The 23912-nt window shown below is 52.8% G+C and overlaps 2 protein-coding genes across 7 annotated transcripts; both read left to right on the top strand.

Annotated features, from left to right (window-relative positions):
- The first annotated feature begins 2759 nt into the window (after positions 1 to 2759).
- Positions 2760 to 7559, top strand: LCK (LCK proto-oncogene, Src family tyrosine kinase). Of its 5 annotated transcripts, none has more exons than XM_059830950.1 (12): positions 2760 to 2861; positions 3002 to 3059; positions 3144 to 3234; positions 3373 to 3471; positions 3603 to 3706; positions 3820 to 3969; positions 4191 to 4343; positions 5448 to 5627; positions 6046 to 6122; positions 6225 to 6378; positions 6910 to 7041; positions 7357 to 7559. In XM_059830950.1, exons 1-12 carry the CDS (start codon positions 2760 to 2762, stop codon positions 7557 to 7559), a joined length of 1503 nt encoding a protein of 500 aa, XP_059686933.1. The 5 variants fall into 5 exon arrangements, with proteins under 5 accessions (XP_059686933.1, XP_059686931.1, XP_059686932.1 ...); XM_059830948.1 differs by having other exon boundaries at positions 2978 to 3059; XM_059830949.1 differs by having other exon boundaries at positions 2978 to 3059; positions 3820 to 3973; positions 4195 to 4343.
- A 1181-nt stretch (positions 7560 to 8740) lies between these two features.
- On the top strand, positions 8741 to 23294 carry HDAC1 (histone deacetylase 1). Of its 2 annotated transcripts, none has more exons than XM_059830945.1 (14): positions 8741 to 8792; positions 13020 to 13132; positions 13573 to 13690; positions 16730 to 16804; positions 18002 to 18140; positions 18765 to 18906; positions 20072 to 20164; positions 20479 to 20587; positions 20711 to 20851; positions 21331 to 21439; positions 21545 to 21675; positions 22442 to 22588; positions 22692 to 22740; positions 23117 to 23294. In XM_059830945.1, the coding sequence occupies exons 1-14, from the start codon at positions 8744 to 8746 to the stop codon at positions 23142 to 23144; spliced, it is 1443 nt and encodes a 480-aa protein (XP_059686928.1). In that variant the 5' UTR covers positions 8741 to 8743; the 3' UTR covers positions 23145 to 23294. The 2 variants fall into 2 exon arrangements, with proteins under 2 accessions (XP_059686928.1, XP_059686929.1); XM_059830946.1 differs by lacking the exon at positions 8741 to 8792 and adding an exon at positions 12046 to 12064.
- The last annotated feature ends 618 nt before the right edge of the window (positions 23295 to 23912 follow it).

Below are 23912 nucleotides of genomic sequence, written 5' to 3'. Positions count from 1 at the left end.
ACAGGCAGCGGTTTAGTGCCGGTCCATCGGGGTCCACTGCCCAGTTTAGGGGGTTCCGACACCGAGGTATGCCTGGTTTCGGCGCTGTCTCAGTGCAAACACTTCCCCGGTGCGACGGCAGCTTTGGGGCCGTGGTCCTTCACGTCTCTGCAAGGCTACACCAGCGTGGGGCTGACCGTCCAGCTAGGTCACAGCTGGCTTGGGGACATCCGGGGCACCGCGGTGAGCCTTGAAGAGCATCAGGGACGGGGTCAGCCCAGCCTTCAGCCCTCCTCGCGCCCGCCCATGCTCGTGAACAAACCAACCGGACCCGGCCGAAGAAGCATGTGCGGAAGGGCCAGCACAGGGCAGCTCCTCCAGAAAGAGCTGGGGGGTCCAGACACGTTCCCAAGCAAAGCTGGGGAGAGGCACATACATGGCCGTGCACGAACACGCGTGCACACCCGTGCACACATGCAGACACCTCCCCGGGGACATGGTGAGGCATGGGGCAGGGGTGCCTACACATCCCTCCCAGGCAACCTTCATATGAGAAATTCAGTTGCACAGATGCAGTCACAGAACCCGACTTCAAACGTCCCGTTTCACCGGCACGGCCCTCGCACCGCACAGGTGAAACGGCTGCTCAGTGGAAATTACGCTGTGGCTTGAGTACATAAGAGAAAAAAAAAAAAAAAAGGCACAATAGCAGCACCTCCCTCCCCACCCCAGCTTCGTGCAGGAAGGAAAAAACACCTCCTGGCACGGCTTGCCTTTGGTAAAGGTGTTTGAAGGGCTGCAGGCAGGTCTGGGAGAGCGGGGGCTTCTCTGCAGGGCCAGGGTTGTGCTCGGGGTGGGTATGGGCTGTGCTGCTGCCTGGGCATCACCAGCTCCTTGCCTGCTCCTTCTGCCCGCTTCGGGGCACCGTGGCGTGGCTGAGTCCGTTTTTGGGTGCTAATGTGTGTTCCCAAACAACTGTCACTGGAAGCTGAAGGCACCAGGGTGGTTTTTAGCATTTAAGTCCCCAAAGCACCATTGCACAGCATGGGGGAGGCTCGCTCGTCTGCCCTCTCCTTGCCGAAATCGCCTGTCGCCTGCTCCCGTCGGCCACCATGGGCACCCCGGGATGGCCCCCGTCTCCCTGCCGTGGATGCCGAAAGAGCCGCACTGACCCCCTCGCCAAGGGAGGGGTGCTCCTGGTCTGCAAAACCAGCCCTGGCAGCGCAGGCTGGGGGTTTCAGGCTGGCAGCATGCTCTGATGGCTGGGGCTGGTGGCACCGGGGGCTGGCGGCACCCTGGGGACCCCCTGTGAGGCTCTTCCCTGTGTCCCCAGCTGCCCATGGGGGTACCCACTCCAACAAAGCCTCCGCTGCCGTGCCCTCCCCGGCAGCACGGAGAGAGGTGGATTTAAGTGGGTGCTTGTGAAAACACAGCAGCGCAATGGCTCCCGGGTAGGAAACCAAGAAGAAAACGGTGATGGCAGTGTCAGCGGCCAGCATCTCCCAACAAAGCAGCTCCCGGGGCTCAGCCGGCCCGACGGGGACCCAGCTCGCTGCAGGGCACGGTGGGGATGGGGACCCTCGCAGCTGCACCGCCTCGCTGCCAGATAAGAGCTCCCACCCGGCGTTTTCAAAAGCGGCCGCTGATTTTGGGTGCTGGGGGGCAGAAGACACCTGGGCTGGCTCTCTGCGGCGCGGGGCTCCCAGCCCTGCCGTTGGCACCCAGCGCCTGCAGAAACCGCGCCGGGGCCCCCAAAGAGCCCCCAAAGCTGCTGGGCAGAGCCTGGAAAGAGGATTTGGGGGCTAGGTCTTGGTGGAGATAAATCCCGGAGGTGTAGGCGTGGGGGATTCTGCAGAAAAGCTTTTTCCAGGGCTGTGGGCTGTTGTTTCCACATGACGCGCTGCCGGGGTTCCCAGCTCCGTGCCACACTCAGCTTTCACGGGAAGGCGAGAGCTGCCCGGCTGGTTTGCAGAGCCCACGCGACACTCGTGGCATCGCTGCCAGGCTGCCCGGGTGCCCAAGCCGCGGTGCCAGACGCCCCGTGCCGGCTTGGTGTCACGGTGGCCAGGGCTGGTGCTTGAGGCTGGGGGATTCTTGATGTTTCAGGGTGAGCTGCCGAGGACGGGGGGCCCCCCCGAGCAGGGATGGGGGTTTGAAGGACATCCCTGATGCAGGAGAAGGAGCACAGCGGAGGGGGGGAGGCTGACGGGAGCCCCAGGGTAGAAGGAAATCGGAGGCGATGCAGTGTGGGTGGGGGAGCGCTCGCATCCGCCTCTGACCCCAGGGAGCCGCTTTTAGGGCCGGGGAAGGTGCCTGGTGCAGGCAAACCTCGTAAAACACGAGTTGCAGGACCATGCAAGGATGTATTAATTGCTAATGGGATATTCGTGACAAGATTGTTATGGAGAACACAGGGATCAGCCCAAGGGCTGCAGGGTGGGAAGGAGGAGGCAAGGTCAAGCTGTGCCGGCAGCTTGGGGACCCTCAGGTTGGGGACTAATTGCCTTCAGTGTTTTTAATTAACAAAGCCAGAACAAAATTAGGAGGAAATATGGCTGGTGACAAAGAGTCAGAGGATGCTCTCGGTTCAGCAGAGGACCTGGGGAGTGTGTGGGACGGGCTGTGCGATGTGGGCAGCCAGACGGATGGACACGGGGATGAAGATGTGCTGGAGCGGGATGGACACAGGGATGAGAATGTGCCGGAGCAGGAGGAAAGGCAAGGCTGGGGCCGGGGGTGCAAAGGCTTCCCTCACTGCCTCTCACCTCCCTGCAGCCACCATGGGCTGCTGCTGCAGCTCGGACTACGACGAGGACTGGATCGAGAACATCGACATTTGTGAGCACTGCAATTACCCCATCGAGCCCAACAGCAAGCGCCAGGTGAGGAGGGGGGCGAGCAGACCCCCGTCCCGGTGGCCAAACGCCTCTGGAAGTGGCCGTGGGATGGCCAAACCCCGGGAAGGCGAGGGCTCACGGGGCTCCTCGTCCCCTCACAGAGGCTGATCCGCAATGGCTCCGAGGTGCAAGACCCCCTGGTATCCTACGAGGCCACGTCTCCGCCGTGCTCCCCCCTGCAAGGTAAGGTCCGACCGCGGCGGGATGCGGCTCTGGACACCCCCCCAGTTGGCCACCGCCACCCTGCCCCTCCGCTTGTCCTCCCAGATAAGCTGGTGGTGGCCCTCTACAACTACGAGCCCAAGCACGACGGGGACCTGGGGCTGCAGAAGGGCGAGAAGCTCCGCATCCTGGAAGAGTGAGCGAGTGCCGACGGTGTCCCAGCACCCACGCCAGTGCGACCCCGTGGCTCCCCGGACGGTGTCCCAGTGCTGCCGGGGGGTCCGTGCGGGGTCCTGGCAGCCGGGGGGGGTCTCACCTCGCTGTGTCCTTGCAGGAGCGGGGAGTGGTGGAAGGCGCAGTCACTCACCACCGGCCAGGAGGGTTTAATCCCCTACAACTTCGTGGCCATGGTGAACAGCCTGGAGCCCGAGCCGTGAGTAGCGGTTGAGTAGGAGCCGTGCCCCGGCAGGAGCCATGCTGGCAGGGGGGGCATCCCCCGAAGTGGCGGTGGGTGAAGGTGGCCTGAACTGCCCCCCCAGCCCTAACCCTGCCCCGTGTTCCCAGGTGGTTCTTCAAAAACATCAGTCGCAAGGATGCGGAGCGGCAGCTCCTGGCGTCGGGCAACACGCACGGCTCCTTCCTCATTCGGGAGAGTGAGACCTCCAAAGGTACCGTCCCACGGGTCCCACCGGTATCTCCTGCCACTGGCGCTGGGAAAGGTGCTGGGAAGCACAGGAGAAGTGTTGGGGTCCTGCACCCACACGGTTGCCCATCTCCCCAGGCTCCTACTCGCTGTCGGTGAGGGACTTTGACCAGAACCAGGGTGAGACGGTGAAGCACTACAAGATCCGCAACATGGACAATGGGGGGTACTACATCTCCCCCCGCGTCACCTTCAGCAGCTTGCACGAGCTAGTGGAGTATTACACACGTGCGTGTCGTCCAGGGGCTGGGGGGAACAAGCCGTCGAGGGGCTGGTCCTGCTGGGAGGCAGGGGATGGGATGGGATGGGATGGGATGGGATGGGATGGGATGGGATGGGATGAGCAGCACACGCTGCTACCTGTGCCCCAGCAATGGCATTAGCTTCTTCTGGGTGCCCCATGCCCTCTGCCCACATTGATGCTGGCTCTGCCTGCCCCTGCGCTGCAGGCAGCTCCGATGGGCTGTGCACCCGCCTCGGCAAGCCCTGCCGGACCCAGAAGCCGCAGAAGCCGTGGTGGCAGGACGAGTGGGAGGTGCCGCGGGAGTCGCTGAAACTGGTGGAGAAGCTGGGAGCAGGGCAGTTTGGAGAAGTCTGGATGGGTGAGTCAGGGTGAAACTGGGTTGCATCCTCCCAGATGAGGGCACTGGAGTGGGCAACATCAGCCGGGCCCCACAGCGTCCTCAGGTCGGGGCGGGGGGCCGGCTGGGGTCTCGCATGGATCAGCCAGCACAGCCCCAAGCGTGGGACCTCGGCTTTTTACAAGGGCCCTGGAAGAAGGGAGAAAACCAGCAGCTAGAGCAGCCCAGGGGCAGCTCTGGTTTACCCAGAGCAACCCAAGCCTCCCCCTTCTCCCATCCCTGCTCACCCGGACCCCTGCACCGCTGCCCGGGCAGGCACCCGCTGCCGGGAGGGGTGTACTGGTGCAGGCGCGTGTGCACAGGGGCTGCACCGTGTCCTTGTCGAGCTGGGCTCTGCTCACCGTGAGAGTAGCTGCCGGCTTTGGCACGGGGCACAGGAAACGGCCCTTGTATGGCTGTCGCTGCCGCGCCGGGAGCAGCTGGGGGCTCGGAGGCAGTGCGGGGCCTCGAGCGTGCTGCAACCCAGCCGCAAAAGTACCTCCTGCTCCCTGGGTGCCGTGGTGGGGAAGGCACTGGGGCTGCCCTGCTCCCCTCCATCCTGCCCTGCAGCCCAGGAGTGGGGTCCCTGCCTTCGCTCCCGTGGGTGCTGGCTGTCCCGCAAAGTCCCCTCTGGGTACTCAACGGGAGCCAGGCTTTGGCATCGCTGTCTGGCTGCCCCAGCCACCCCTGCAGTTAAAAGCCCAGCAACCAACAGCTTCCTTTTCTTCTGGTGGCTGAAAGCCACACGTAAAAATATCTGCCTGGTGGGTTAAAATGCGGTTACAGATTTTTGCCCAGGAGGTGGCTAGCACAGAGCTGTGATCGTCGCCAGAAGTCCTCCTGCAACAGTCCTCTGGGGCGGGAGGGTCCCTCGCCAGCCTTCACTGCCGCCGGGCTTGGTTTTCAGCCAAGTTTTGCAATCTCCAACATCTCTTGCTTGTGCAGTCTCAGGTTGGGATGCTCTAGATCCACAGAGTAGCCCCCACGCTTCCTCCTCCACCGGCACTGCCATTGCCATGCGTCCCCCGGCCATGCCTGGTGATGGGGTCCCTCTCCCCCGTCACGCTCTGCCCCATCTCTCCGCAGGCTTCTACAACGGCCACACCAAGGTGGCCATCAAAAACCTGAAGCAGGGCAGCATGTCACCCAGCGCCTTCCTGGCGGAGGCCAACCTCATGAAAAACCTGCAGCACCCACGGCTGGTGCGGCTCTACGCCGTAGTGACGAAGGAGCCCATCTACATCATCACGGAGTACATGGAGAAGGGTGAGGGCACCCGGGTTCTGCCCACCATGGGTGGGGGGTGAGGGCTGTGAAGAGCTGTGGTCCTTTGGCTCTGGGGTGTTTCCGTCCAGCGGCCGGTGATGGGTTTTGTTTATTGAGCTGCTTTTAGCATCCTTCACCTCCCTGCACTCTGCCTTTGCATCACGGCTCTCCCACCGGCTGGGAGCTTGGGGGGCAGCCCTGGCAGGGGGAAAAGGACCTTGCAGGCAGTGTGGTCTCCTGCCCATCCACTCCTGCCTGCCTTTCCAGGGGCTGCGAGCTGCCCAGCCCCACGTTTGGTGTTGCACTGGGGGACGGTGCCCCGGTGAACCCAGTGCTTCAACACCCAGCCCCAACAGGCACCATGGTGAGGGGACGCAACGTGTGTGCCTGCCGCTGAGACCTGTTGCCTTCATTGCAGGCAGCCTCGTGGACTTCCTCAAGACCTCGGAAGGAGTCAAGCTGAGCATCAACAAACTGCTGGACATGGCCGCGCAGGTGAGGGGGGACGGAGCCGCGGGGCTGCTGGCAGGGAGGGCTGGAGCTGGGGCAGCCCTGCTCGGGCTGGCGACTGTTAATTGCAATTACTCCGAACGGCAGATCGCCGAAGGCATGGCCTTCATCGAGGCCAAGAACTACATCCACCGCGACCTGCGGGCCGCCAACATCCTCGTGTCAGACACCCTGTGCTGCAAAATCGCCGACTTCGGGCTGGCCCGCCTCATCGAGGACAACGAGTACACAGCTCGCGAGGGTGCGTCCCCCACCGCCTCAGCCCCACACGTGCCCCTGCTGAGCCCTGCTCTTGGGGTGCACACGGCTTGGGGCCACGGGAGGAGGAAACCCCCACCCACCCCGGCCTCTTTTGGGGGTCCCCACCATGCCCCAGGAGCTGCAGGATGGCGTGCAGCCATGGGAAAGGGGAGCAGGCAGGGGTGCAGAGACCCTTCTCCCTCCTCCATCTCTCTCCCCACAGCTGCACGGGAGCTGCGGGATCCCCGCATAGCCACCCAACCCTGCTTTTCGTAGGGTGACAGCCCTATCTGGTGGCTACTGCAGGAACAGGCGTGCTGGCCCGCTGCAGGGGTGCCAGCCTGCGCAGGGGCTCTGTAGCCAGCCAAGCAGCGGGGGCCGGGGGGGGGCTGGCTGCCACCAAACCCAGCTCGTCCTCAGGCATACAGCAGGGACAGATGCTGACTCAGGGTTGTCACATCAGGTTAAACAGAGAGGAACGTTTCCAGCTCAGCCATAACATTTTATTTTCTCCCCTCCTGCTGTTTTTCAGGAGCTAAATTCCCCATTAAGTGGACGGCACCGGAGGCTATTAATTACGGGACGTTTACAATCAAGTCCGATGTCTGGTCTTTCGGCATCCTGCTCACGGAGATCGTCACCTACGGCCGGATCCCGTATCCAGGTCAGGATTTCCCGGCAGCTGCGCAGCAGAAGGGCTCGGACACACACACACACGCAAGCGCACACCCAGGAGTGTGTGCATGCACTCCTGCACGCACACACGCCCCGAGCCGCCCCATCTGGCTGCCTTCCCTGCCAGCCCGCGATGGTTTCGACCGCTTCCCGATGCACATGGCCAGCCATGGTCCAAAAGCCAGTGGGGGTTTCAGAGGCAGTAGAAGGGGAAGGAAGCTTCCCCGTGGGATTTGCAAATGTGGGGTGCTACCTGCGACATGGGGGTGACCCAAATTCAGTGCTGTGCGCGTTGTCCTCACAGGGATGACCAACCCCGAGGTGATACAGAACCTGGAGCGTGGTTACCGCATGCCGCAGCCGGACAACTGCCCGCAGGAGCTGTACGAACTGATGATGCAGTGCTGGAAGGAGAGGCCGGAGGAACGTCCCACCTTCGAGTACATGAAGAGCGTGCTGGAGGACTTCTTCACCGCCACCGAGGGCCAGTACCAGCAGCAGCCATGAGGACCCCAGCAGCGGCTGGGGCACCCTGGCGTTGGGGTGCCCAGGGGCGCTCCCCCTTGCACCAGGTCCCCACAGACTCCATACACATCGCCCCGGGGCGTTGGCGAACACTGCCTGGACCTCGGCAGTAAAGATTTGTAGCGCTTCAAACCTTTGGAGCAGCGGATTTCACCCCCCACCCGCCAGCAGGCGACGGACGGCCAAAGCTGACAACTGACTCCACAGAGCGCAGGGCCATTGTGCGGGGGGCTCCAGTGGGAGCCCTGCGGGGCCTGGTGGGTGCCCACCATGCTGTCCCTGCGCTCGCCTGGGTGCAAATCCAGCCTCCAGCCCCACACGGGGCTGCCCAGGGGCCACACCAGCCTCCCCACCCCTCTCTGGCTGGGCCTCGCCACCTCCTTCACCCCCCTGGTGAGGGCAGGTTCCCCCCCAAGCGATGGCTGCCTCAGCCCTTGGCCATGGGATGCTCTTTCTCCCCCCGTGGTGTTTGCAGGATCTGTCCCATAACCGCCATTGCGTTTTGGGGAAATAAAGGCCTTTGCACCGGCAGCGGCCGTGGGGCCTCGCTGCGGCCCGGGGAGGCCAGGCCGCCATGGGGCAAGCGGGGTGATGCCCTCAGGGGATGGACCCCACTCAACCAACGCCACCCCCGCGTACTGCTGGGGGCCCGAGGCCCCTCTCACGCCGACCCCGGCTGTGTGGGACCCCCACGGCCCCGCTCTCGCCGACCCCGGGTGGGACAGGCCGGAGCCTGGGCCTGGGCGCTGCTGGGGGCCTCTGCCGTGTCGCCCCCCGCGCTCCGGGATGGTTCAGCCCCACCTGGCGTTTCCCCCCACCCTGCCCCCGCGAATGGTTCCGCCCCGCCCACCTGGACCCTCTCCCCGGTTGCTTCCCCCCCCGCGCCCCAGCGATGGCGCAGCCCGTGAGGCCCCACCCCCGCGGCAGTGGTACAGCCCAGGCACCCCGCCGCTCCGCCTAGCCTGCTAGCTCCCCGCGCCCGCTCACTCCCGCCGCCGCGATTTTCTATTGGTCGGCGGGCGGGAGGGGGCGGAGCGTCCTTCCCCGATAGGCCGGGGGCCGCTCGGGGGCGGGGCAGGTGGGGCGGCGGGGCCCGGGCCCCGGGGCGGGCCGGGTTGGGTTGCGCGGCGCGGCGGTAGGGTCTGTCGCTGTGGGGAGGCAGGAAAATGGCGCTGACGCAGGGGACCAAGCGGAAAGTCTGCTACTACTACGATGGTGAGGGGCTGTGGGGCACCGACGGGGGCGGCCACGGGGATCGCCGGGCCGGGGGGCGGTCCCGGGGCGGGGGGCGCTGGGGGGGCCTGAGGGGGCACGGGGGGTGGGGGGAGGGGAGGTGGTGCTGGGGGTGGGGGAGGGGTGGGGGTTGAGGAGGGCAATGGGAGGCGCTGGGGGGGTTAATTGGGGCTGCATTGGGGGTGTAATGGGGGTTAATTGGGGCTGCATTGGGGGTTAATGGGGGTTACTGGGGATGGGGGGGTGAGGGGTTGGCTGGGGGAGGGTAATGGGGGGTCATTGGAGGACATGGGGGGTGGGGGCTGCGGGGGGGGGGTCACTGGGAAATGTGGTAGGGCTGGGGGCTGTCCTGAGGGTGGTGGGAGGGGTAGTGGGGGTCACTGGAGGACCTGAGGGGCGGGGGGCTGCACTGGGGGCTAGAGGGGTGGATATTGGGGGCACTGAGGGACAGGGGACGGCTGGGGGCTGCGCTGGGGTCGGCATGGGGGTCAGAGCGTGGGTGGGGGCAGGATTATGTGGGGACTGCAGTGGGGTTGGGGGGACTGGGGGACACTGCTGGGCATAGGAAGAATATGGGGGAGCATGGCAGGGATATGGGGGAGCACTGGAGGGGAGAAAGGGAAGAGTGGGGGGAAAGATAGGGGAGTGGTATTGGGGGGAGATGGGGGGTAGGATAGCATGGGGGTGTATGGAGATCTAGGGACTTTGGAGGTGGGGAAAGGCTGTGAAGCGTCCAGGATGGAGAAAGGGGTGTGAGGCCGAGAGAGGCTTTGGGAGCCATGCTGAGATGCTGAAGAAGGTTTCTAGGAGGATGGGGAGCACTCGGGGAGATGCTGGGGGGCAGGACGGGTTGCAGGGAGATGAAGCCTCCTTGAGCCGTGTTAAGAGGAAGGGGCACTTCTGAAGCTCTTGTCTGGGTCTGCAGCGTTGCTCTCAAGCAAGGGGCAAACCCGAAGGTGTTGGGAGCCAGACCGACTGTGTGGTTGTTTGTAGGGAGTTCCTGTGTCTAGAAGTATTGTTTAGTTCTGGCTCTGAACTTGGCTGGGTTGTAGATTGCCTTTTTTTTTTTTTTTTTTCCCTTCTACGAGGCTAGGGAAGCACTGCTTTGAGGCTATATAATCATCCCATTGGGGTAGGGAAGCAGCGGTGTGTTAGAGCTGGCCAAATCCCAAGCTGGGTATCTTGTGCGGCTTCCCCGCTTCTGCCCCGTAGTCTGTGGGAGAAATCAGGGTCGCGTTGCCTCTGCACGTTCACAACCACCTCCCCTTTGGAAGGGTGATTTGGTGCCTCGGTGATGGCGAGCTCATTTTTAATGGAGTCTGTGATCACTCTCTGTGAAAGGTATTGTGCAATTCTCTATTTCATCGTGGTTTTTAGCCTGTGAAGTCAAATAAAAACTTCTTCTCACTACTTTTCCCTGATAAGTGGATGTGTTCGGTGTTCAAGCGGTAAAGTGGGCTCTTTCAAACTGCTGTCTGTGTCAGGCATATAGTGAGGGCTTTTATTTCTCTGGAAAAGTAAACCTAAGCGGTAGGTTTGCAACCTGTAATGACAGTCCTGTGGGGTCTCTGACTCAGATGGTGTTTTTGGGAGGGCAGGGCAAGGAGGAGTCTGGCTTAGAGCTCTGGGTGCAGTGAAACTGAGCCCAGTTTCATCACACAGCTGATCTCTGTGCAACACCCGCCATATCAAAATATACAAGGGGATGATGGAGCCCTGGGCCCTAAAATGCCTGGTTTAAACTTAGAGTGCTTGCAGGGAGTGCCAGAATGCTGTACATGCGCATGCGACCTGGATGTTGAAAGAAAATGGTCTCTGTGTCCAAACTTATCCCTGTCCCTGGAATATAATGTGTTCACAAAGCAGCTTGTCAGTTTGTGAACAAGCTATAATCTTTAAAGGCACACGATGATGTCTTAAATACGAAATAACCAGTCATTTTGTTTGAAAATGCTAAGCAGAGATGCTATGCTTGTAGTCTTTATTGCACAGTAACTACATGAAGTTAGCATTATACGCTCTTGTCTATAGCTGCCCTCACTAATTTACTCTGTGGTGAGGTTTTAGTGCCTGGTTTCCCCCTCTCTTTTATGAGCAGCTGGCAAACATCCACGGCATGTCCTAGGGTGAAAGTGTGCTTTTATTGTTGGGGAAGGCATAATCTGCAGTTGTGGAAGGCCAGTTTGTTAGGGTCTTTTATTTTCCATGCAGGGAAGTTAGAGCAGCGCAATCTAGTGCAGTATTTCCCCGAAGACAGGTCCCTGGGTGCTGTTTCCGATAGCGTGCAGGTCTCTTCCTTGAGCAATAAATTGCAGATGGCGGGAGGGCATCCTGTGCTGGAGAAGGAACCTGAGCTGCAGGGAAGGGTCTAGGTGGGATGGAGAGGATGGAGAAGAGGTATTTGGATATCGTAAGGGTCCTTCCTGGAAATCCTGAGGGGTGCTGAGGGTGTGTGCGAGGGTTTGAACTTGAACAGTGACTTCTCCTTTATTAGCTCCCTGTGTAGGGACTTGCTTAACCCTAGCAGACAGGAAGAGGTGTCTCTTAAGTTCACACACTCTTAATCTGCACTGACGTCCAGGAGCAGGCAAGCTCGTCTGCTGCTCTGTAGGACTCATCGTGGGATGTGTTTAGCAGAGTGAACATGAACAGGCTCTGGAAGTTGGGGTTTGCCCAGGGCATTTCGCTGACAGCCTGAGGTGAAGATGATGATTTTTCAAAGCTTCATGTAGTTTTGTGCTTGTATTTTCTAGATAGGGTCTTGAGCATCTCTTACTGAGTTCCCCAAAGCTTGATTTAACCTGATTTTACTGCCCAGTAAAATACCTTCGTGCAAAGAACACCCCATTTCACTGTCGTGCCATGGACAGGTAAACTCCAGCAGCAGAATTGTTTGGGTGTGGGATTTGCACTGTTTGCATCTACTTTGACTGAAAATAGGGCCATGTCCACAGGAGGAAGAACTAGAGCTGTGTGCTGTGAGGAAGTAGCAGTTTCTCCTGAATGTAAAGATTGGTGATGAAATATTAATACTCCCAGCTGAGTCACCAGCCAGACTGGATTGGGTCTCCTGCTTCCTAAACTGATCGGGAGTTGTACAACTCCATGAACAACTTAGTCTGGTTTCCCAAGAAAATGAGGCTTGTGCGATATTGCTGCTGCATGTGGCGGTCTGCGCGTTTCCTGCTCTTGGCAACTTTTGAATCTGCGCCTCTCACGGCCAAATCAGGCAGAAGTCTCAAAGTTAAATTTCTGTAAGTTTCATGAAAATAAGTACCCTGGGAAAGGAGGGGAAAAAACCAGTTAGCAGTGCCTGTTGTGGGAGGGTGCAGCATGAGCTCAGCTTTTGCTAGGTAGGAAAAAATCCGCATGTGATGCGGATATCCCACAGATGACCTGTGGGATATATTTGCAGGAAGGTAACTTCATAAACGCTGGTGCCCATAGGATAGCTCGTCAGGTGGCATCTGTGTGGGTGTGCAGTTGGTAGGGACTGGGATTCTTCTGAAGGATTTCAAGCAATAATAAAGGGTGAAAATGATTGGAGCTGTAAAACTACAGCTGCGCTGGTGTTTGCTTATTGACAGAATTAGCTGCTTTGTATCTCATTTCTGTTAAGTAAATAGAAAGAAACTGAGGCAAAGAGGCTACGTGCTCTCTCTGATGAGTCATTGTCTGAGCCGGGATTAAACTTGCATGCCTCTTTGCGTGCGGGTTTCTGCTCAGAGTGCAGTTGCATTTCTCGGTGAAACCTGCGAGCTCTGTAAATGTGAGATAACATAGTGGACCTGAACCGCCTGGAGAGGACGTTGGAGAGCTGTCATTTCCCGAGTGAGGACACACAAATGTGGTGCCCAAAGCTCCTCCTGCCCAAGAAAGCTGGAGCTCCCTCCTCTTAACTTGTGCAGTGTGATGTTAGTTGCTCACACTCTACCTGGATTGCCTTCCCCAGAACCAGCATTAAAAATTTCCTTGTCTGGCCATACCCCAGTTTCCAAATGTCTGTCTTATTTGAGTCTAAAGTTTTCTGAATTCATGGAGATAGCTGTGCAAGCAAGATGGGAGACCCTGTTGTCCCCTGTGAACAGATGCGCTCCTGAAGGACAGATAAAATGACGGATAACCTGATGGCTCTTGTGGCTCGGCTGTGATTCTGTTTGAAGGAATTCATAGTTTTCCCTGTTGTAACAAAATCCTTTCTGCTCCCAGGTGATGTTGGAAACTACTATTATGGCCAAGGACATCCTATGAAACCCCATAGGATCCGGATGACCCACAACCTGCTGCTGAACTATGGCCTCTACAGGAAGATGGAGATATATGTAAGTGTAGGGCTGGTCATGAAGAAAAATATAGATGAAAGATCTTAGCTTACATGTCAGGTTTTAATTTTGATGCTTCAGACTCGTAAGTTCTCTGTTGATGAGCCAAAGAGGAAAGGAAGAACACCAAACAAAACAGTTGTGCTGCTGTATTTTTGCTTTCTTCTGCGTGCTTGCAGTGAGATGTTCCTTGCTTCAGATAAGCTTTGGAGACTGGAAAATTGCTTTTCTCCTTGTAACTTAAATATTTTCTTTGTCTAGGTATGTAATACGTTCCAGTCTCTGGCTATGGCATTCTTCCCTTTCAAAATAAGTTTCTCTTGTTTAATGCTGCTGTTTTGAGTGTTTTGCTGTTCCTGGGAGCAAATCTGAGATTGGAAGTGGGAATTAAGAAGAGATGTGTTTCAAAACAAGCCCTGCTCTTTTTTTTGTCCTTGCAGCGCCCTCACAAGGCAAATGCAGAAGAAATGACCAAGTACCACAGTGATGACTACATAAAATTTCTGAGGTCTATTCGCCCAGATAACATGTCTGAGTACAGCAAGCAGATGCAAAGATGTAAGCTATGCGTGTAGTGCTGTAATTCCTGCCAATGTTAAAATTTGTGGTTCTGGGAATCCTAGGCCAGCTTTAGAGGTTTGTGATAAAAAGAGTAGGAAGAACCATGGGAAATAGTCTTTCTCCTGACTTTGTTTTTGATTTTTCTGGTAAATTAAGCATTTTAAAAATGGGTCCCTCTCTCAAGCCAATGTGCCAAAAGAGCTGCGGAAAACCCTTTGACCTGGCTGTCTTTTTTTGGTCCTGTGTTCTGATGGAAACTCTTCTAAATTGCCTTCCTGGCTTAGAGATGACTGAACTATATTGCTTATCTTTAACCAGAGGTATTGAAGTGGGAAAGGATTGTGTAATTTAAAACAAAGAAACAACAACAAAAAAACCCAACTCATCAATTGTGCCCCAAATCTGCAGTAACTCTGAAGGATTTTCAGGGCAATTGCAGTTTGGAAGTGAGGGAGGGTTGAGATGCACAATGATACCTGTCCGCTTTGTGTTAGAATGGTTTATTTTGTGAGCTAATCTCTTGTTCCAACCTCTGCAGCCCATGGAAGGGCTCTTCAGTGGTGACTTTAATGTTACAGAAACACTTTTTTGGTCTCTCTGCAACTCTGAGCTGATGTTCTTTGGCAATGACTGCGGCAAACTTAGGTTTCTAGCAAGTATAGACAAATAGGGGGAAGGCCTAAGGTTCATTTGAACGGTATTTTGGTCTTGCACATTGCAATCCTTGAGAGCAGAAAAAAGTTGTTAGCCCATGGGGTTCATTTATGTGGATTAAGTGTAATCTCCAATTTAGAAGAAATACAGGTCTCGAGTCTGAAGTAGAGGCACTTGGAAATCTGGTATGAGCTGAAGGGGACGGATATTAAGGCACAAGCACGTAAGAGGAATGGGTAATATGGTTCATGAGTAATATACATTGAAAGACTTCCTACGGTAAATGATATGCCTTAATATACCAAATGACACGTACCAAAGTACATATTTACACAGACTGAACTGTTTACCCCTGAAGCAGATATGGCTCATAAACGCCCACTCTGCTCTGTCTGGTAGTCAACATTTTCTGTACTGTACTTCCACAGAACTATTTTTACCTGAAGGAGGCAAAATATGAATATTAATCTCAAACATGCGGAGGACAGAGCTTTTCTTCAATGAGACCTGCAGAATAGTAGCCTCTGCACAGCTAGAGAACTAGCACAGGAGGCTCAGAACAGAGATTAGGGATATAGGAGACAAGGTCGCCGCTCCCAAGTACAGTGGCAGGTCTCTGTAGCCTGCTTGGTGCTTTGGCTTTCCCTATGAGGGACGAGAGCTGCTATGATTTCCATAAGGATGGTTCCACCTTTGATGCTTGGCTCTCTCTGGTTGCGCTCTCCCAGATACGAAGCTCCTCACCCACCCACTGCAAGGGAGAAGGAGCTTCTGTGCCTCTCATCTTCCACCAGAGCTTTATGCCTATAGTCAAATGATTGACCCCTGTTATTAACATCCCTCCTTAGTAGTCCTGGCTGCTTTGAATCTCCTGGTGGGAAAAAGCCCAACTGGCTTCTGTTTACACAGTAGCTCCTGTCTTTGCCAGGTATAGCAGAGGGATGCCCTCAAATACACTGACAGTAGTCAGTGCTGCCTGCAAAGTTCTGGGGGGCAGTAAAGGTAATGAACAGTCTTTAATTTCATTCTGCTAATGCCATGTTGCCTGCCTGAGGACTTGGGAAGGCTGCTCTGTAACCTAAAGGCCAAGAAGTTTAATTTGTTGTAATGAGAAGCATGTAGAAATTGATAACTTAAATTCTCCTCACTTAACAGGGAAAGCTTCCAACCACCTCTTTGAATTAATTATTCAAACTCTGCCAGTTGCCATGTCCTGCTGAAACAATTGGAAAGCGGGAACAATTGCTTCCTTCTGGGTCTCCTGATGGGTATTGTCCTTTTCAGAGATCCCTGTCCCGAACTGGGACCATTCAAACTCCCTTATCACACAGTCTTTGTGGAGACTGGACTGACGAGTTTCTAATGCTGCAAGAACTGTGTTGTTTGTGCCTTTCTCATTAAGCACAGAAGTAAACATTCTACAGATGTTGTTACAAAAATAGGGATTTTTTTTGTTTGTAAAAGCAAATCTTGCAAAATCTAGATTCAATACAAGTCTGTTGTTACTGGTTTTATTTTTAATCGTGAAACTACTTACAGTAGAAATTTATCCAGGCCAAAACTACAGTACTGCTGAGAACTTAAAAACTGACTGTCCAACATGAAGTAAAAGGAATGTACAAAGTGTAACAGAACAGATGTGGATGTAAACTTCTTGTCCAGTACATCCCTCTATCTGCCATCTCCCCACTTTCTCCTGTTTGCTTTCTCAACTCCTTGTCAGCAGTACAGCAGGAAACAGGAGCAAAAACCTTTCCTGCTTGCTGTGGGGCTGTGTAACGGAGCTCAGTGTCAGCTCTGTAGTCAGAAACAGCACTGTTCCCCCCAGAAGGCACGGTGCCCAGGCAGCAGGGCTGCAGCGTGGCCCCTGTGGGGTAGCGAGGGGTGCTGGCCCCCGTTTTGCACAGCCTGCCGGTGCCCCGGTGACCAGCGTGTGCTGCTGGTGCAGAGCAGAGTACTGTAAATGTGCCGCCTCAACGAGTGCTGCTTGAGTTGCTGCTGCTGAGGACAAGTATTGGCATTACAAAGCTTTTATTGATAGCATCTCCTCTCCGCCCATTCATTTTCCAACGTGATTGACTGGTTTCTGGATCCCTTGTAGCGCACCCCGGTAGATGGCGTGCCGCTTTCGCCAGAGCTCCTGGGACCTGCTTTCCCGTTTTCTTACAAGTCAGGAGCATCTTCCCTACAGCAGCAACCCTTTTGCCTCATCAGGCAATCCTCAGGTTGATTACATTAACGTTTTATTACTTGTGCGTGGTTACTTTGTTGTTTAAAATATTTGATTGCTTATCTGGTTAGCTTTTTAAATCAGAGTACGGGTATAAGCTTTGACATTTATTTGTGGTTTTGTCTTACTAACTCTTATGTATTCTTTTCAAGTTAACGTTGGCGAAGACTGCCCTGTGTTTGATGGGTTGTTTGAGTTCTGTCAGCTCTCTGCTGGAGGCTCAGTTGGTAAGGTCACAAGTTGTATGGTCTTTTCTTTTTCTCTTAAGTAGATGTATGCAATGTAGCTCTATCTAGGAAATAAATGGTTGTACGTGGTGGTGGGGAGGAACCTCCTTCCGATTGCCTTAATAATTAGATCCAGATTTCTTCCCATGCGAGAGTTCAAGCCTTGCGTATTGACAGATCCTTCTGCATTTGTTAAGCATATCTTCACTAGTCCAAGTTACTTCACTGGATATTTGAAGGACTCTGTAAGTAGTATAACAACATTGCTAGCAAAGACTTAGAACAAAACCACGGTGGCAACAGGGGCTTAATAAAAAAATCAACGTGAGATTTACAGACAAAAAAGTTGTAAAAACCTTGCTGTGGGCGGGCATAACCTGGAAAGGAAAGAAAAGGGTTACTTTATCTGTTGTTTTTAACAAAAAGCCACTGTCTCTGGACAGGAGGCAAAACAGAACCTGAAAGGTTTCAGTAAGCTGCCTGGAAGCTGGAACGTTTAAAATGCTTTCACTATTTTCAAATACTTTGTTGCAGAAATACTGGGTATTGCGGAACTGTGTTCTGTGCATAGGCGTTAAGGCTTTGTGGCTGCTGCTCCCACAATGACATCTAGAAGTCTTTATTTCCTGTAACGCAGTTCAGCAGTACATACAAGTACTGACTGCAGCATTTTTTGAAGTAGCTGTGCTCTCTGGTCCCACGGCTGTAGATTCCACAGAATATATAATTCCTTTTGATCCTGGGAGACTTGCAAAATTTGCAGAAAGTTTATGAAGGGGCTGGGGGAAGAGAGAACTTCCTTTGCCTAAATGCATATTCAGTGAATGACCTAAATATACGTTGGATAAAACCTTTCATTAAAATCTTTTGTTCAGGGCACTGAGACATCTAGACTGTCTTCAACTCTGACCCCAGCTAGCATGCTGTGGACTTGTTTGTGCAGATTTCATGCTCTGAGGCAAAAGTGGGAAGCGGTGAAAAGTGTGTGCAGGCAAAACAGAGGCTGCATTTCTCTTCCCTTGCCTTTTGTTAGTTTGTTGAGACATCCAGCATTAAACCCCTGGGCTTGTGCTTTGTAAGTACCCAAATGCACACATAAGCAATGATGTGATTGTAAGGCACCAGTGCTTTACCCCTCAGTCTCTGTCGTGGAGCCTTTGCTCTCGTGCTAACATTTTGTAATTCTTCTCCCAACAGCCAGTGCGGTGAAGCTGAACAAGCAACAGACAGATATTGCTGTGAATTGGGCAGGAGGTCTTCACCACGCTAAGAAGTCAGAGGCTTCTGGCTTCTGTTATGTCAACGATATTGTCTTAGCTATCTTGGAGCTCCTAAAGTACGGGCAGTGCTATTTACCCCTTTTGTTTGTCCATTCTGCTGCATATCCTCTGAGTCCTTAGCGCTTTCTTCCCAGTTTTCTCTTTTTGTTGCTTTTTTTAGCGGTGTTTTCCCGGGAGGGCTTAATCAGTTACCTTTCCGGATGCGGTACCCTCTCTCCCAAGGGGGTATGTCTACCAGTGGAACTGTGCAGGAGGCAGAAGTCTTGGAGCACTGTGCCATTGCTCTTAGGCCCTTCTCTCTACCATCCACCCTGGAAAAGGGGGCACAGGTGTAACATGTGGCAGTTTTTGGTTCAAGGCAAACCTCAGCGGGAGGCTTGGACATAAAAATGCAGTCTATTGGCTGAATCTGAATAAACTGAGTTGAGTTTGCCTTCAAAGATCAGTTGCAGCAGTAAAAGCCACTTTATTTTCCTCTGTGGTTCTGTTCTACTGCTGCCCAAGGCATGTGTCTGTTCGCCGCTGCTCTTCTGCTTGTAGACTCTGGAGAGAGAACTGGCTGGTGGCTGTGCAGCCTGGGGATTAGCACCAAGTTCCTTGCCTTCATCGGCAGAGCAAATGGGAGGAGAGCAGTTTCTGCTGTGAAGAAATGCAGCATTTTGACTCCTTTCTGATCCTAGGTATCACCAGAGAGTGCTGTATATTGACATTGATATTCACCATGGAGATGGCGTGGAGGAAGCCTTTTATACCACAGACCGCGTTATGACCGTGTCCTTTCATAAGTACGGAGAATACTTCCCAGGAACAGGGGACCTACGGGTGAGAACGAAAGCTTAGCAGAAAATTACCCTGAAATTTGGTCTCTCCCATCTGTTTGCTGTCATGCTAGTTTAACTAAAATCACTGCTCTCCTGGGTTTTCCTGCTCTCAAAGTGGCATCCTTTTTCTGAGGGCAAAGGTGTATATGGGAGGCAGCTGGCTCGGCTCTTGGAGTGGGTGCTTTGCTCCTGTGATCATGGCTTGAACAGTAATAAAACCAAGGCTTTGATATCAGTCTCTTAGCAGCCTTCTGGTGGGATTATGCTCAGAAAAGTGACTCTGAAGATGGCATGTTGGTCATCTGTAGCTACTTGCAAACTCAGCTTGGTCACACAAGCTTTTGGGTGAAAGTTTGAGGGGGTACTTCTGTGTGTGTTGGTTTATCTTGTTGGCATTTCCTCCTGTGAGTCAGTTTTGCATGTTAATGAATCGTGGTGTTAACTGTGGCAGTCTTTCAAGTTAGATACAGGTGTGGTTCACTTTGTGACTTCTGACATTGCCAGAATGCTGTTCTCAGGGGTGGAAGGTTCTTTACCTTTTTTGTATGTGCTTTTTAGTGGAATTACTTTTTTCTGATCTAAATTCCCTTGTCTTCAACTTGAGAGTTGTATTTTTTCAGCCCTGCCCAGAGTTTGGCACTGGTGATGTGAACTTGCGTGCAGCCGCAGCATATAAAACACTTGGGTACGAGAGAGATAATGGAAATGTAAAAATACGTATATTATTTTAAAGTAAAAATAGATTCCTTCAGTTATGAGACTGCACGGTCAGCCCAAACTGGTATTTTGGGCTGCGCATCTCTGCAGTGTACAGGTTTGGAACTAGAATTTTGGCTGCCGGTTTTATTGCTGTGTAAGAGAGTGGCTTTTGCCAGTGAAATGAGAGCCTGTGTGCTCGCAGCAACAGGGAAGTGGTAACAGTAGTAGATTTTTCTTCTCTGAGTACTGAGGTCCAAATGCACCCGCTTACGCCAAATAAGCTGCTGTTGGAATCAACTGACTCTTGTCGCCGCCTGCCGCGACAGTATTTGTCTGTGAGAGCCTAGGCTTACATTTGGATTGCACTGATGGAATCCCAGACTTGCCTTCCTAATTTGGGGCACAATTTATGTGTTGCAGCTGGTTCTCTGGTGACTTGTGGTCTCTCCTGTCTTTCACTCCAATAGGATATTGGTGCAGGCAAAGGCAAGTACTACGCTGTCAACTATCCCCTCCGGGATGGAATTGATGATGAGTCCTATGAAGCAATATTCAAGCCGGTAAGTGAAGACGTCTTTGCTGAGTGATTCTTTGTGGGTCATACTTTGTCGCTGGGTGGCTCATGGAGCCATTCTTTGGGGAGATTGATTCAGTCTTCTGTGATAAGATTCTTCAGGGGCTATATTTCTCCCTAACAATTGCAGCCTGTCGTCAGTAAGCTGCTCTTTGTAAGAGCCTCACTGTTACCAATATAGGGGAGTCAACAGCTGTGGGAACACTAGGGATGTCTTCATGTCACTTGCTGACATGGACATTACTGTGTTGCTGTGACACTGTCCTGTGGAGAGTGTGTAACAACGGGTTTCTTGTTTAGGTGATATCTAAAGTGATGGAGACGTTCCAGCCTAGCGCAGTTGTCTTGCAGTGCGGGTCAGATTCTCTGTCAGGGGACAGGCTGGGTTGTTTTAATCTGACCATCAAAGGTAAGAGTACCATACAGTGTCTGTGCCAAACTAGCGTAACTAATAGAATTAGATTTCACTGAAAAGTTAGTTCTTCCTTTTGCCATGAAGCTATGACCTTTTCCCCCACTGCCTTTGCTGCAGGTCATGCCAAGTGTGTGGAGTTTGTAAAAAGTTTTAATTTGCCTATGCTGATGCTGGGAGGAGGTGGCTATACGATCCGCAACGTGGCTAGATGCTGGACCTATGAGACCGCTGTGGCTTTGGACACTGAAATTCCCAATGGTAATTCTCCCCAGGAGCCTTTGAAGCAAGACTAAGGGACAATGACAGTCTAGAAACAGAGCTCAGGGAAATGATGTTGCTGTGGGAGAGGTAGCAACCCTGAAATGTTTCATTAGCTTTTGATTATTACTGTGGAAGAGCTTTTGGATGCCCTGATTTGCAGTAGCTGTTCTTGTTTGCGTTCAAGTCCTGTAGCTCTGCCCTCCAGCAAAAGGTACCCGGCAGCATTGCCGCCTTACTGGAATGAGATGACCTTCTGAAAACTTTTGTGCGCATTGATAGTGTTTAACTGCCAAGTAAGCTTTGACTGCACTGTTGCCAAGTTGTCTGCTTTGACCTGAATTTGGGCTAGGAGAGCTTCGGCTCCCACGCCTAGGTAAATGCAGTTGTGCTTTTCAGTAGAAGTACAATGTGTTTGTGGTATTTCATCACCAGTCCCATGGTAACTGGGTGTTTATTCCTTTTTAACTTGCCTGCAGAACTTCCATATAATGACTATTTTGAGTACTTTGGACCAGACTTTAAGCTCCACATCAGTCCCTCGAACATGACTAACCAGAATACCAATGAGTATCTCGAGAAGATCAAGTAAGTGTTTGCTCCTCTTTGCGAGACTGACACCTTCTGCTGGGGTCTTCGCAGCCGTGGGTGGCATCTTGCTGACGGAGGTGTTCCTTTCCTGGCTGGTTCTAGGCAACGTCTCTTTGAGAATCTGCGCATGCTGCCTCATGCCCCTGGCGTCCAGATGCAGCCAATTCCTGAGGATGCTGTTCAGGAAGACAGTGGAGATGAAGAGGAAGAAGATCCTGAGAAACGCATTTCAAGTATGTGCTTGTCTCCGGTGTAGTTGCATTGCCCGGCTGGAAGGCGTAGCGTTCAGAGCCTGTGGGTGCAAAACAGAACAGGATTAGTTAGCTGGAGAAGCTTGCAGGTTCTACACTGAGTTAGTTTAGTAAAGGGAGGAGGATATATGATTTAGATATATCTCTGTTCTGGAGTCCTTCAGTTTGAATCTGTTCCCACCTTTCTGATTGATTTTTGTAAGATAAAGCAATGATGCTAAGCACTGCAGAGCTGATAGATTTCTTTTCCCTTGAAGAAATGGCACTTTTGCCAGATGATTTCCATAATGGGAGAACCTAGGCTTTCATGTGAGAATTTAAACAGTTCCTGTGATGTAGGTGCTATGACAGAATACTTTCTGGGAGACTGTCAGGTTTGATCCCAGAAGTTGTCTTCCACAGTGAAAATGCTAGTTTATATCCAGATTGGCTGATGGCTTTTAGATCTGGCAGACAGATTTGCTCAGTGTGAGGTTGGCTAACCTGCTTATGCTGTCAAGTCTAGACATCACACTGTACCTAATCCAAGTCATACATGTGATCTTGGATCTTAGGCATGAGCAGTTAGGAGTGATGAGTTAAAAGATACAGCAGGTAGAAAGATAAAGTGTTTTCATCATGGCCTAATTCTGACTTACGTAGGCTCGTTAGTTCATTCCAGTGTGTAGATGTACTTGGAGAAGGTAGTGCTTGGTATTTCCTGACTTCTAAATCTGCTGAAACAACCTCTTGTCCTCTTGGCACTCAGTCCGCAATTCTGATAAAAGAATATCATGTGATGAAGAATTCTCTGACTCTGAAGATGAAGGGGAAGGAGGGCGCAAAAATGTTGCCAACTTTAAGAAAGCTAAGCGTGTGAAAACAGAAGAGGAAAAGGAGGAAGAGGAGAAGAAAGGTAAGCATGAGAACTAGGACTAGAAGCCCTCCTAGCTCTGTGGAACTTTGCCTGGCATGTACTTTCCTACTGCACTACTGTGTGTCTTTTTTTTTTTTCCTAGATGAGAAAGAAGAGGAGAAAGCAAAAGAGGAGAAAGCAGAACCCAAAGGGTGAGCCCTGTCTCCTGGCATGGCGATTAAGCGGCTGTGCCTGTACTTCCTTGTGCATCTACCCATGCCTCCGGTGGGATGTTGCACAACTTGAGGGGTTGGAGGAGAGACGTGGTAGTTTGGATGGCTTTGTCACAGGCTCTTAACGGGAAGACGTTTGCATGTGTAGAACAGCACACCTGATAAAGCGCTGTGAGAGCAGAGCCCTCAGTGAAAAGGGCTTAAAAAATACCGTGCCTTCATTCAGTAACACGTTAGATGTTTTAGATGAAGATGGGCAGCATTTTTTAAGTTTGTGGCTCTGGCTTGTTATAAAAGCTTGGGCACAGCCCGCATTGCTTGTTTAAACGAAATTCTTCACTGCTTGCTTCCACAGGGTGAAGGAAGAGACAAAATCCACCTAAGATGGCTGCAGCTGGACAATACCTGTCAGTGCGTAGTTGTCATAGGTTAGCTTCTCTGGTTGCCTCCCATTCCACAGGATTTATATTTTATATATGTTTCTGTATATATTTCTATATAAATATATAAATGACTTGAGAACTGTAAATTATTCCTTGCTGCACTCCGCTGGGAGCAGATAGGGAGGATTCTGCAGAGTAGACAGACCTGCACTGCCCGGATTTGGTGACTGGGAAGTTTCACTCTTGCCTTCCACTGCTTCCTTAGTGTGTCTTTAAAAAAAATCACGTCCTTTCTTTACTCTCTCCTCTGAAATAACCACCCTTGGAAAAGAATAATTTAAGTAGAAGTAGTATCTGCATTTCAGGTCAGGTGGGAAGATGGCCATGAAATTTTTTTCCTTTTTTTTTTTTCTTTTTTCCTTTTTTTTTTTTTTCTTTTTGGTGGGAAAATATGAGTTCCCAAATGAAGCCTGTGAGAGACTGACTATTCCTTTGGTCTTCAGTTTGATTCCACCATGGCAAGTAACTGCAAGCTGGTGCCGCTTCTCAGGGTCAAATAGTGCAGTTCTTGAATAGAGTTGGCTACCTCCCTGCAGCAAACTTGTGGAAAGAGATGAAGCAGCTTAAAAGCAGTCTGAAAAGCGCTTTAGTGAATCAGCCCAAGAGCCCAGCAGGTGCAGATCTGTAAAATGCAAAATCACCCTAATGTGGTGGTTAACATTTTCCAAGATCTTGCAGATCCAGTTAGTGTGGCAGCATTATGCATCT

Source organism: Gavia stellata, chromosome 29 (assembly GCF_030936135.1).
Source record: "Gavia stellata isolate bGavSte3 chromosome 29, bGavSte3.hap2, whole genome shotgun sequence".
Taxonomy (NCBI): Eukaryota; Metazoa; Chordata; class Aves; order Gaviiformes; family Gaviidae; genus Gavia; species Gavia stellata.
This window is presented reverse-complemented; position numbering and strand designations above follow the sequence as displayed.